Source organism: Brassica napus, chromosome A9, assembly GCF_020379485.1.
Source record: "Brassica napus cultivar Da-Ae chromosome A9, Da-Ae, whole genome shotgun sequence".
Taxonomy (NCBI): Eukaryota; Viridiplantae; Streptophyta; class Magnoliopsida; order Brassicales; family Brassicaceae; genus Brassica; species Brassica napus.
The window spans coordinates 3,255,130-3,268,866 of NC_063442.1; the positions used below are offsets into that span (position 1 = coordinate 3,255,130).

Consider the following 13,737-nt stretch of genomic DNA (forward strand, 5'->3'; position numbering starts at 1 on the left):
TGATGATCTTGCGGTTGAGAGAGACACTCCCGCATCTTCCCTCTTCACGAGAGGTGAATCATCTCTGGTGTTCAAGCCGGTCTTCTGCTCCTCCTTTATGGAACGAGTTGTTTTAAGCTCAGCCTTTATGGCACTGGCGTTAGCCTTTCGAGCGGTTACGGACCATTCATTGGTCGTGGGTCTAAAGAAAGCTGATTTCAGATCTGCTCTCCTCCAAATCTCAACTTATAGAAGTCTCGAGGACTGGATTTCTTTTGTTGAAGAAGTGGCGGCTGCTTCTGTTTTGTCTACAGCTTCAGGCACAGTTCGAGTTTTCTGAATGTGTTCTCAAATTCTTTCGACTTTGCCTCCCTATTTATCTCAAAGGAATTGGTACACTACTGTATAATTCTTCTATTTCTAGCAAGTTGCATTATCTTCTATGTAGTAGCGTCAATGTGGTTGTCTGAATTTTCATGCTGTCCAGTTCTGGAACAATGAAAGAAACGTGGGTTTGGAAAGTCGAGATTTGGGTTTAATTTCAGATTTTGCTTTCTGGATCTAGAAGAAGTTGGGGGAAAAATAAATTAGGGTTCATCTCACCGGTGATAGATTTGTGAAGTAATGGAAAGAGATAAGATCATCTGTTTTGTAAAAAGTTAAAATTTTACGATTTTGTAAAAAGATAAAAATAAGATATCGGTTTTGGTTAGTTGGATTGGGTAAAGAGTTTGGTTAGTTGGATGAGATTTCTAGTTAATTCAAGATGTCACTTAGTTGAGAGTTATCTTAGTAAATCTAGCATGAAAAAGTGTGCTAAATATACAATGTGCCTCTTAGTGATATTGTAAACTCAACTTGTGTCACTCAAAGTAAATATTTCTTAATATATTAGATGTATCCTGAAACTCAATTTTCTTCACGCACTCTTTAAATCAACATTAAAATATCAACTCGGCTAACTTAACTAAGAAATATGTGGATAAATAGTTTTGGTGATCAGGTCTCAAAAATTATGAGATATGTAAGCAATAGTTCTGATCGAAAGGTTTGTAATCAAAAGACATAACATTGGTAGAAATTACTTCCCTAACTATATTCAACCAAGGATTTTGACAACTGCCGAAATGATAAAAAGACTTAGGCCTGGGATTTCGGGTATTCGGATCGGTTCCGGGTAAGATCCGTTCGGGTCCGGATATTCGGTTATTTACAAATTGTATCCAATGAGTACTTGGAACAGTTCGGTTCGGTTTCGGATCGGTTTTCGGTCGGTTCCGGGTCGGTTCCGGATATTAAATTATTAAACCAAAACTAATATTTTTATGTATTTTATATTTTCTATTTTTATTTTTATTTTTTTTTTAAAATAGTTTAATCCAAATCGGATATATATGTATAGTTTGAAAGTAACTACAACGAAATAGAAGTGGTGCAGTGGTAAAAGTTGATGTACTTTCAACTTTCCCACCCGGGTTCGAAACCCATGAGGCGCAAATCCATGTTTTTTAAACATTATTTCGGTTTAAACGGGTACCCGATCGGATCCGGATAAAAACCCGAACCGACCCGATACCCGTGGATATTCATAAACATTACCCATCGGTTAAATATGCCTTATCCGAAACCGATCCGAACCGGTCCATTTCGGGTCGGATCCGGTTCGGTATTCGGTTCCGGTTAAAAAGTCCCAGGCCTAAAAAGACTCCTGATATATTTTTTTTTTGAAACACATTAATTTGATAGAAACGGTTAGTGAGGCGCAATAAAAGCTACCTCAACCACCAAATGTTCATACAAAGACAAAGCATGTTTAGCCAAGCTATCAGCTATTAAATTCTTCTCTCTAGAGATCCAAACAAAGGAGATGAAATCAAACTTAGCAGCGAAAGCTAAAATGTCCGAGGTCACGCTATGGAGTTCTGCAATTCCAAGCTCTGAGTTGATGCACTTGATGAGTTGTGCCGAATCCGATTTAAATCGTACTGTCCGTAGACCGTGGTGGTAACAAGAGACCACCACTTCTCTCAAAGCTAAACCCTCTGCCATGAGAGGAGAAGCTACGAAGCCCATAGTCTCCTGGTAGTCTTGATTCTGTGGTGGCGAGAAGATAGTCCATCCAACTCCGGCGAACTTAGAGTTCTCATCCCATGCCGCATCTGTTCTAACGGTCAGGACACCATCCGGTGTTACAGGTGCTGAGCTTTTCCTTGTGTTGTGCGCAGACTGTTCTGGTTTGCAGTTGTTGCTCCATTCACGAGCTAGCGAGATCGCAGCCGAAAGAGTATCTTCCGGGGAGGCTGAAAAACCTTCGAATACAAATTTATTCCTTGCTTTCCACAGTGACCAGAGAATCCATGGAAAGAGGGAGCCGTTAGCCATTCCCGCTGGTGGTAAGCATTTTTCGGAAACGAGAGCTGACCAGCTATCCCTTAAATCTACTATTCCTCTACCTTCCCAATCATTCACAAAAGGAGCCAGACCTTTTGTGCGAATTGACAGTGGAATAGAAGATGAGTGATAGATTCGTTGTCTCCACACCGCTTGCATCTAGGATCAACATCGATGTGTCTCTTCACTAAGCGGGCTCCCACCAGAATAGCTCCTTTCAGAACCCTCCAGGAGCAATGCTTAACCTTGGGGGCACATTCAAGGTTCCAGACATTCTTCTTCCAGTTAAAGCCTGGTTCAGTGGGGTTTCCTCCATTGGTATCCACAATCGCAGTGAAGTACCCTGATTTGGATGTATATTCTCCAGTTTTTGTCCCTAACCAGACTAGCTTATCCGGAGCCCCGGTTAGACTTGGCTTCAGACACAGAATTGTGGTTTCATATGCTGGAAGCAGAGTTCGGATTTTAGTCATGTCCCAGTTGCTCTCTCCTGCTACCATTCCGAGACTGTCAGTTCAAATGTGGTTGTCTGAATTTTCATGCTGTCCAGTTCTGGAACAATGAAAGAGACGTGGGTTTGGAAAGTCGAGATTTGGGTTCAATTTCAGATTTTGCTTTCTGGATCTAGAAGAAGTTGGGGGAGAAATAAATTAGGGTTCATCTCACCGGTGATAGATTTCTGAAGTAAGGGGAAGAGATAAGATCATCTGTTTTGTAAAAATTTTAAGTTTTACGATTTTGTAAAAAGATAAAAATAAGATATCGGTTTTGGTTAGTTGGATTGGGTAAAGAGTTTGGTTAGTTGGATGAGATTTCTAGATCAAGATGTCACTTAGTTGAGAGTTACCTTAGTAAATCTAGCATGAGAAAGTGTGCTAAATATACAATATGTCTCTTAGTGATATTGTAAACTCAACTTGTGTCTCTCAGAGTAAATATTTCTTTAATATATTAGATGTATCCTGAAACTCAATTTTCTTCACGCACTCTTTAAATCAACATTAAAATATCAACTCGGCTAACTTAACTAAGAAATATGTGGATAAATAGTTTTGGTGATCAGGTCTCGAAAATTATTGTGATCAGGTCTCAAAAATTATGAGATATGTAAGCAATAGTTCTGATCGAAAGGTTTGTAATCAAAGGACATAACATTGGTAGAAATTACTTCCCTAACTATATTCAACCAAGGATTTTGACAACTGCCGAAATGATAAAAAGACTCCTGATATATAGATGGCAGAAAATAGGAATCATAAATTGATTAAAAAGCAAATCAACAAAGAAGAAGAGATGCTACTCGAAAGGAATATTGAAAAAGGGAATACAATAAAATTTAAAAAAAAAATGAGAAAAACAACATTCATAGATAGATATGATAAAGAGAGGTCTCTAATAGATATGATACCTCAAAATGAAAACTAAACAATACTTAAAGGGATAGATCAGCGCCCCAGCTCTTAGATGTCCCTTCTTCTGGCTGATCAACAGCATCAGCATCAGCATCAGCATCATCATCATCATCATCAATCTCCACAATATTGTCATTTCCTAGCTTTAAGATGACATCCTCCTCGTTCAATACATTCTCGTGCGGATACCAATAGCTAGGAAGATTGGTAGTCCTATGTGGAGGAAAAGGAGGAACGTTTCTAGGGAGCATCGGGGGATAGTTGTTGTAGGAGGGTATTGGCTCAAGTCCCCCTGAAAAAGAACCGTTAGTGAAAGTGTTCCCTGAGAAGAAGCCAGTAGGAGCCATGCGAGGAACTACGGTCATATTCATGTCCATGAGTCCGCTATTGAAAGATGGATAAAGGCGTTTGAAAGGTTCAGAAGTGTTCCCAAGATTATTATCATTTGATAAAGCACCTTGTGAATATTGACTTAATGTCCACTGACGATGGAACTGTTCCATCTCCTTCTGCTTCCTTTCCCACTGTAGCTCCCTCGTGTGCGAGTTCATGTGACCACCTAGGCTTTGAGAGGTTGGCCACCACTTATTGCAAAAGCGACAAATGTAGCCGTTTCCTGTTGGGACAGCACCAGATCCGAGACTAGGGTTCTCACTCCTCCTTTCAGACACAACTTCCTGAGAATCAGACCCTAGTCCCGGATTGTTGTTCTCCGTTGCCGTCTCCTTGGACTCCTCCACAGCCACGTTAATGTCATTGCATTTTTCGAGTTGAGCCACGGAAGAGCTTGCAGCAGACATAACTTGGTTCTCCATATCAATATATTTTTCTTTTGTTTGTTTAGACTGACAAGTGATATTTTATCTCTGTGTGCTAGATTCAGAGACGTGAGGACGCTATTTATTGAGAAGACAACCTCATCTCTCGTTAACACTTACGGTATAAAATCTCCATTGTGTAAAATTAATTAAAGTCAGAGCTACATTTTCAATCCATATCCAAGAAGATATGGTTATTTCTTTCTTTGTGTTGATTTTACTCATTTTGTCTTCCTGTGATGTATGGAAATAATTTTTGCAATCTGTATTTACACTCATTCTTACGTAATATATACCACTTTCAAATTTCAATCCATTTTAGAAGTTATCTCTGTTTTACTAGTCATATTTTCTTAAATGTCACTGGTCAACATTAACTAATATGTACCAATATAATTATATAACTTGGTATTTTCTGTGTAATGGTATTAAAAATTATTGGCCCAAAAATATTTTAAAATGAAATAACAACCAATAAGCTAGCTAGTCAAAGTAGCATCTTTCAGTGTTATAGGAGGATGATGCTATTCTTAACCTGTTTGACTACATACTAGATTTGCTTCTTCTTTGCCATGAGAGAAAATTAGGTAAAATAAACTTGTGAGATTATTAGCTTTTTTGGTCGTAGACAACTTTAACTTTCTATGTTCTACACTTCTACTTGGGAGTAAAAATTATGAACAACTAAGAGAAATAAAGTCCTAATGAGTAGATTGCGTCTGCTTGTAAGAGATTTTCTAAAATTATTTGATAATCTTATTAGTAGAGGTGGGTACAAATCGAGTACTTGTTATTTTTGGTATATTTAATATTCGGTTTGGCTTATACGAATAGTAAAATTTTAGATTTGCATTTGATTTATTAAAAACGAGTATTTACAATTTTAGTTATTTGCTAAAAGACGACGGATTTTCAAGTTACTTGTTTTACTATTTGTTACTTATAAATTACTTGTGAGTTACTTAAAATTATTGGTAAATTATTTGATAATTTGTTAGAGTTCAAAGATAAATAACTTTATTATAGATAAAGAATATTTCATTGTTTTTATGTTATAGTAAATTTGGATAATAGAATATATAAGAGAGAAAAAATTCCAACATGCTTATATAAATATATCACCTATGTTTGATTCACTTATGAAAATATTGAAAATATAAATGAATTATTTTATTATGATTTAGAAAATGTGTTTTTGATCATTAACAAAGCGAATAACAAGTCAAACTACACCAATTAATACTTACATTTGTTTTGTATTTGTAAATAATTTAAATAGATTACTTGATACTATATTTGGTCAGACTCTAACCAAGTACACGATTTTACGAGTTAAGTAGAGACAATTAACGAACAATTGTGCCACCCCTAATTATTAGTACTTTGTTGCTAGCTAGTGAAAATAAAGCTTACCCTTGGTCTAAATTTTTTAATTAGCAACACTGACTTTTTTTTTTGTGCAACAATGTTTTCATTAAGAAATTCAAACCATTACAAGAATAAAAACAACATCGTACAAACCACGATGTGCGATTAGAGTGAACATGTAGCATTTATAATTGTTTTGTTGAATAGATTCTTACACTCTAACAAACACATACATACATTAGAGTGAACATGTAGCATTTACAATAGAACGTTTCAGATACCTTGAAAATGTAATTTACGGGGATCATTTTGCATAGAATACCAAAATAATATTTTTGTTTTCTAAAACTACTATTGTTTATGTTGGAAGATAATACCAAAGCGGTAGACATATAATTGGTAAACCGAATTTAAAAACATAGTCGAATTTTTTATAGATACAACAAGTAGACATATGAACACGTTAAAGTGTTACTAGTAAAGTTCCATTGAAGAAAGTTTCGTCTTTCAGTCCCATCTAATGCGGCAACCACGAGCATGAAGCATCTCAAGCAATTCAGATGAGAGCAAGAATCTGAGAGGAGCGAAAAGTTTAAGCTTCTTGAGCCTATTGCAACAGGCTCTTAGAGCAAACTCAGACCCTTCCACTGTCACACGGTTCAGGTTGACTAAGTCAACGTCTTGAACCCGACTTAGATTGCTCATTAACATGCATAGAGCCGTATCAGAAACCGAGCAATAGCACAAGTTTATCTGCCAAACCAAACACACGACACAAAGCATCACATATGTTTCCATTTACCAAACCGGTCGGTTTATTCTCTCAATGTTTTTTAAATTTACCTGTCTTAGGTTTCTTGCAAAGTAAGCAAGCGCCCAGAAGCCTGAGTCATCTATATTCTCGCACTTCTTGAGGTCCAAGTAATCCAATTTCTTGCAGCCGCACGCAACTGCAGCTAGACCAGCACCGGTTATATTCTTTAGCCCTCGAAGTTCAAGATGGCTTAGATGTTCAAGCTGGCGGATTTGTTCAACCCCTGTGTCTGTTAGCTCACCACAGTACGATATAATGAGCCGGTTCAAGCTCTTGCAACCTCGGGATATAGCTGCTAAACCGTCATCTCCAAAACCACCACAGCTGCACTCAACAAGAATCAATTAGAAAACAAATCAAGAAGTTGCAACTTTCCTTTTAGCTTCAAAGCTTGTTCTACAAGGAAGGAGAGACTGGTCTAAGAGCAGGAACTTTACCGGTATAGATCAAGTTCTAGAAGCTTGGAACATTTGGAACCGATATGAAACATCCCTTTGTCTGAGATATTTGTGCAGAGGCCAAGTTTCAACCTTAGAAGATTCGAACACTTTGAGATATATTCTAGCCCTGCAGTAAGTAAGATACAATATAAGATGTAAGCACACAAATATGAGTTTGAGTTGACATGTATCTTTGTTTTACCTCTGTCATTGACGCCATAACAGTCGGTAAGATCGAGTTCTTGAAGATGCTTGGAGTAACATCCGAGTGATTGAAGACCTTTCTCGGTTATCATATGACAAGACTCTAACTTAAGAGTCTCCAGATTGCGGCAAGACTGAGCTACCGCAGAGATGGCTGCATCAGTCACAAACCCGCAGCACGCTAGGTTTAGGGTTTTCAGGTTTATGCAGTTGCGTGCTAGTCCCACCACTCCAATATCCGTCACACCCACACATTTGCTCACTCCGATATCTGTTAAGGATCTACAGCTAGAGCTTAGGGTTAAGAGAGAGGAGTCAGAGACACGAGCTCCATCGATCCATAGAGTCTTGAGATGCTTCAAAGCTTTGATGTTATGTAAGAAGCTCAGAGATACTTCCTGTGAATCACATAAGAGTAATGAGTATCTACACATTCCACAGAGAGTTCATCCATCAATATATCTACGCCTGCTGTTATTAACCGAACCAAAAGTTTGGTTAGGAGGTTCGGTTCGATTCAGTAATTAAAAAAAAAATCGGTTAATTCGGTTTTTTATAAAAAAATATTAAGAAATTATACCAATTTTAACCAAAATTCCGAACCAAAATAACCCAAAATAACCGAGCTTAACCCTCTTTGTTTTTTAATTTTTAATCAATTTAAGCTGAAAATTAACCGCATTCAAAATCTTTGGTAGAAATTTTTAAAACCAAACTAACGGAAAACCGAACTAAATTTATTTTCGGTTCAATTCGACGAGATTTAGGTTCAATTTATCTCATCTGAACCGAACCAACCGAATTTCAAACTAACCGACCCAAAAAAACCAAACAACCGGTACCGGAACCCGTATCTATCTCTATGTTTGATCAATAAGACTTACTGATACACAGTGACTGGCTTTCAGGTGTTGAAGATCAGGATGGCCTCTGACAATGGAGACAACGCCAGACAAACTCACACGCTCACACCTTGTGACATCAATCTCCTGTTTTTACTTTTTACAAGTTAATAAAGAATCTTAAACAAAAGCTTTCTGTGTGAAGACAAAACAGTACCTGTAACGAAGGACAACCATTCTCAAGATACTGTAACCCATCATCATCTACCAACGGACAGTTCACCATCTCTAAAACCTCGAGCTTTGGCAGTAAAGCTATGGACCGGATCGACTCATTCGTGATCTGAACCCAATTCAAAAATCAGATTATTTCAAAATCTCTTACAAAGATAGAAACTTTGAGACCGAACCTTAAGATAAGAGACGTCGAGAGACTTCAAGTCTTTGCATTTCTTACAGAGAAGATCGATCCCTAGATCAGAGATCTCCATACACCACTTCAAACTAATCTTGCTCAGATTACTACACCCGAGGACGATCCTCGCCAATCCGACGTCGCTTAGGCTCAAGCACTTGTCCATCCTCACCTCCCTCAGCCCCGCCGCGACGGAGAGCGCCGCCGCTTCCCTGTCTCCGAACCCCCAGCAGTGAGACACGTCGACTCGCTCGAGGCCTCGGCACAAGCGAGCCAGCGTCTCCAGCCCCCTGGCTCGGAGCGCGGTGGCGCGGCTCAGGTTCAGCGACTTTATCGAAACGGCGCCGTATGACGCTAGGCGCAGAACGGCGTCGTCGTCGAGTTTGGGGCAGACGGAGAGGTCGAGGGAGGAGAGGTGAGGGTAGTTGGAGAGAAGCGCGGGGAGGAACTCGACTCGGAGGATTCGGATCGATGTGCGGCTCAGTGAGTCGACTCGGTGAAACTCTTTGCTGACGAGTCGCCATTTTTTCCGACAGGGCGGGTCTAGGAACCCGTAGACACGAACTAGAAGATCTTCCGACAGAACGGATAGAATGGATGGAGACAGCGGCATTTCGCGACAGAACAAGAAAAAAAAAGACAAGTATGTGTTTACTTTTAGTTTGGTCGGAAAGTTTCAAAAAAAAAAAAGTACGGATCTTTTAAGTCGGGATGAAGAGAAAGACAGCTCGGAGATAGAGGAGAGAGTGGTGAACCGGTTGATCCAGGATCCGAATTGGGTTACGGGTTATCAGATTCGGGTTCATCGTCAAACCTTCGGGTTTTTTTTTCCGGTGGGAAACACAAAACCGAACCTCTCTTTACTTCAATTGTTTCCTTCGAGAGTGTCATATAAAACGAGGAAGAAGATAAGTAAAATGACGAAAACGCCCCCTGACTTTGGTTTAGTACGGACACAAGTGTTGGTGTTTTGAGTCAGAGAGTTGTTTACGGTTGTTAATAAAACACGTGGCGACATCTTAGCGGTTTTGATTGCTTTATTGTAGGATCAGGAGCAGGTGATTCCTGCTCAACTGTACCTAAATTAGGTCTGCACCCTCTGCGGGTCCCAGATAACGTGCATCGACCGTACCTATCTGTTTTGACCTAAACCATATCATAAACAAAATATATAAAATTATTCCTTGTCTGACGTGGAAATACGCGGGATCATCGTGGCGGATCGTAGTTACGATCTGGACCGTATAAGAGTGGGACCCGCATGCACTGCTATTTTCAACAAGTTGATTGCTATTTTAAAACGATTACGTGACTACGCATTAAACAATAAGCTTTTGAAACATATAATCCGAGTTTACTGCAAGTTTCCAACGTCATGTATTAGCACATTTCCCATGACGGTTTACGTTGGGACCTTCGCTGGTTATAATCAGAGTTATCTGCTTTTCATTTTTTTACTATTTTTCGTGTATATCTTATTGATAAGCGCTAAGAAAATAATTAAATACTATTCCAGCTCTAAATTTCTTGCATTCTGAAAATTTATGTACTTTGTGTACGGTTCTCCAGAAGTTGACATATGCTTATAGATATGCATAGGTGACGAAATTTCTATATGAATTTTCTCATTGGATTACTGAAATACACATAGCTTTTCAAAGTACGGTAGTATAATGATTAAACAGAAGATAATGTCTGAAGTCTTTTTCTGCATTGTATTTTCTTTAGATTTTTCTCTGAATAAAGCTTTGGTTTCTTTTTTTTTTACCAAAAAAAAAAAGCTTTAGTTTTTCAATTAATATTGAAAGCTTTGTTTCCCTCTTTTGGGCTTTGTTTGTACTTTGCACCATCTTCTGTTTATTTCAATATGAAAGATCAGATAACAAAAAAAAAAAGCTTTTAACATTCATTGAACTTAGCTTGCTTAGCTTCCATATATTCTACAATATTTATTGAACTAAAAGAACTAACTATACTATAGGCAGTGACAAACATTCCAATTAAAAAAAATTATTTTCAAACTGTTCATATGTCTTATAAAGAAATAGTATATGCTTCTTTTCATGTTCCATGTAAATTTTCTCTTTACGGAATTAGGTAGTGGTGCGTGCATATGACTGATGGAGGTTAGTCGTAGAAGTGTTGACATGTTTGTTTTGTATTATAGGTCTTTATAGTTAGTTTTTTTTTTCTAAGATTTTTATGCATAATTAATTTAATATATTTATAGAAATGTTTCGGCTTTGATGTCAAATGTATAATCCAGTTAACAATTGAGTTTTATACATTTGTTTATTTGTTCTTTTTTGCTTAATAGTTCTATACATTTGTTGCTAGTGTGCTTTCATTCATCTCTTAAAAGAAATACATATATGGACATCATGTAATATAACTTATTGCTATAAATAAGTACATACAGGAATATAAGAATATGTGTGTGTGTGGAAATCTTATTCAGATTAATGTGGGCTTCAACAGGAGGTAGAACTAATATGAGTTTCATTTTGTTCGACTACTATACAAACTCATATTTGTTCCACCACCTGTCAATACACACTTAATCTTCAAATAAGATAAGTCGATACATTTTTCTCTTTTGACTTTTATTCTTATATTTCGAAATGTTTTGATTAATGTTAAACACAATAGGAGCCTGGCTGTTTTAACTTTGAAAATTAGAAGAAAAAAATGGCTTAGAGATGAGGTTCAGTCTAAATATATTGGTTTTTATATAATGTCAACAGTACATAAAAGATTGATGGTTGGGACTTTCTAAATAAATACTATACTAGTTTGTCATTGAAGTTTTAGAAAAGAACGGATATCCCATCACTCATCAGGGAAATAAATAGTGTATGCATGTGATTTGCTGAGACGACAGACTTGTGTTTTCCGATTTAAGAATCAGGTCGAAGAAGTATATTCGTTTTTCGATCTAGAAAGTCAACGTTACAAGTTACGACCGCTCAAACCCTCCAAGAGTTGTAAAAGCTGGGGTTCAACCAACTACACATTAATCTGAATATACTAAAATACGATTTTTTTTTTTTTGTTAACCAAGAAATGATCAAGATCTTAGACCTGACTAATCTCTCTAATCCGGGCGTGGCTTTTGGAAATACATGATAACATAGACGTTAACTCGGCTCTCATCGGAAATCGAATTGGACGCAGTAGAACTAGCACTGCGTACCGTAGGTAAAATACGAAATAGTGTAAAAACTTATATGTTTATTATTTTCAAAAAGTTACAGCCAAAACTCAAAAATATTTAAAATAGGCACATATTTTTGGTATTTAAGATATCACATGTTTTGATTCAGAAAGGGTTTCTACAAACAAAACCTAAATGATTTGGGAAATTTTAGCAACTCATGTTTTGAGAATACTTTTAATTAACTGATAAAAAAATTTGTGAGGGAGCTCGAATATAGATTTTAGTTGGTCAGTACGATATGCAACCTAAATGGATGCGTGGACTGATCCACATAGACATTTCTTTAATGGTCTAGAGACTAAATCTTTTTCCCATGGTATAGGTATAGTTTGCATTAGTTGGATTGGGTTACTCTTCGTATTTAAGTAATTTGAACGTTTTCATGGAATTCGTTTGTAGTGACTATAATTATAATCTATGTATAAAAAGCAATTTAAAATAATTTTATAAATGAAGCCAATATTAAATAATGGTGCATATAGAAAGGATAATATATAAATATAGATTGTTGGCTTGATATACCTCACCTGAATAATAGCTGCCCGACTTAAGCCTAAAATAAATAAAAAGAATACGACAAAGGTGAAAGACTAACCTTCATCTACAAGTTGCGAGATTCTCGCTTTTCACGTTCTCCTAACTTCATTGACTTCATTTTGTTGACCATTGGCTTGGGATTACCCATGGACCAAGATTTATATATCCCTTTATCCTCTTTCATAAAAATAATTTATAAGTAATTTATATGAAGAAATTGTAAACTTTTAAACAATTAATTAAGTTATAAGTTAAAAATTACTGAAAACTGAAAATTGAAAATTATATAAGATAATGAATTTATGACAATGATTCAACGTATTTTTTTAATATGTGTGGAAACAATAGATTATTTTTAAGGAATGAAGTTAGTATGTTTTGTTAAGAAAAAAATATGTTATATGCAGTTCAATAGTAACTCTACAAGAAGACCCAAAATGTAAAAATACAATCATGTGCCGGTTTTCATACATTCAGTAAAACTGAAGATGATAGTTTGCCAAAAAAAATGTTTTTGAAAAAAATCTGAATAAGTGATATAGTCTACAGATCTAAAAATAATCAAAATGTATAAAAAAGATCATGAACCGTGGAGAATTATATACGTACGCGATGATATGGTGACCAGTTTTTTTTTTTTTGGATATAACATTAATTGATTTGAAACAAGGTGAAGAGTTGTGAGGATTTTATATGGGCACAAACTTACGATGATGATCACATTTTATTGGTGTAACTCGTAAGACTAACACCGAATCTGCAGATTTTGTTCATATGATGACATCAAATGCAAAGATGAGTTCATTTTCTTCCTAAACAAGGAATATGAATCTATGCTCATGCGTCACCTCAAATATTACGGTCCATATAAAACTTCAAAATAGTTACCATACAGTATACATGTGCGTCTACACTTGATGGTTTTGATATACTATTCCAATTTAAAATCGTATCAACCGCATATGTTCTCTGCACGCCCTTTCTTATATCAACATATCACGTGTAAAGTTAAGAGAAGAGTCATCGTCTATTTACATTATCGATTATAGGATCTCTGGACCTCTGGTCCTAGCAAGAATAAGAAGGGATCACAAATTCAATATGGTCCAAGCCCACTTAATAAATATTAACACCCACCATTGCAGACCAGAACTCCACACTTTTGTCCACTATAATGTTCCCATTTTATCAAGATGTTATATTGAAATTAAATGAATTTTGTTATATGGTTTCTTTGTTGAACTATTGTTACCTTCTTTTTTTCAGCTTATAATTCAGTGAAGCACTTGAGACTTATGAA

At 36.6% G+C, this 13,737-nt stretch overlaps 2 protein-coding genes across 2 annotated transcripts; both read right to left on the reverse strand.

Annotated features, from left to right (window-relative positions):
• Positions 1-3,562: 3,562 nt before the first annotated feature.
• On the reverse strand, positions 3,563-6,028 carry LOC106393602 (zinc finger protein STAMENLESS 1-like). The gene has a single exon (XM_048739381.1). The coding sequence runs from the start codon at positions 4,595-4,597 to the stop codon at positions 3,803-3,805; it is 795 nt and encodes a 264-aa protein (XP_048595338.1). The 5' UTR covers positions 4,598-6,028; the 3' UTR covers positions 3,563-3,802.
• A 311-nt stretch (positions 6,029-6,339) lies between these two features.
• LOC106365862 (F-box/LRR-repeat protein 3-like) lies at positions 6,340-9,597 on the reverse strand. Its single transcript, XM_022692253.2, has 7 exons — positions 8,679-9,597; positions 8,486-8,611; positions 8,311-8,415; positions 7,425-7,824; positions 7,220-7,349; positions 6,812-7,106; positions 6,340-6,721 (listed from the first exon to the last, which is right to left on the reverse strand). The coding sequence occupies exons 1-7, from the start codon at positions 9,294-9,296 to the stop codon at positions 6,476-6,478; spliced, it is 1,920 nt and encodes a 639-aa protein (XP_022547974.2). The 5' UTR covers positions 9,297-9,597; the 3' UTR covers positions 6,340-6,475.
• Between the last annotated feature and the right edge of the window lie 4,140 nt (positions 9,598-13,737).

Bases quoted from the DNA above. Each gene is read 5' to 3' on its own strand.
- LOC106393602 (XM_048739381.1), bottom strand. From the start codon at position 4,597: ATGGAGAACCAAGTTATGTCTGCTGCAAGCTCTTCCGTGGCTCAACTC.
- LOC106365862 (XM_022692253.2), bottom strand. From the start codon at position 9,296: ATGCCGCTGTCTCCATCCATTCTATCCGTTCTGTCGGAAGATCTTCTA. The intron at 7,350-7,424 runs GTAAAACAAAGA...TACTTACTGCAG, and splicing joins TTATGGCGTCAATGACAGAG to GGCTAGAATATATCTCAAAG. The intron at 6,722-6,811 runs GTAAATTTAAAA...TTGGTTTGGCAG, and splicing joins TTGCAAGAAACCTAAGACAG to ATAAACTTGTGCTATTGCTC.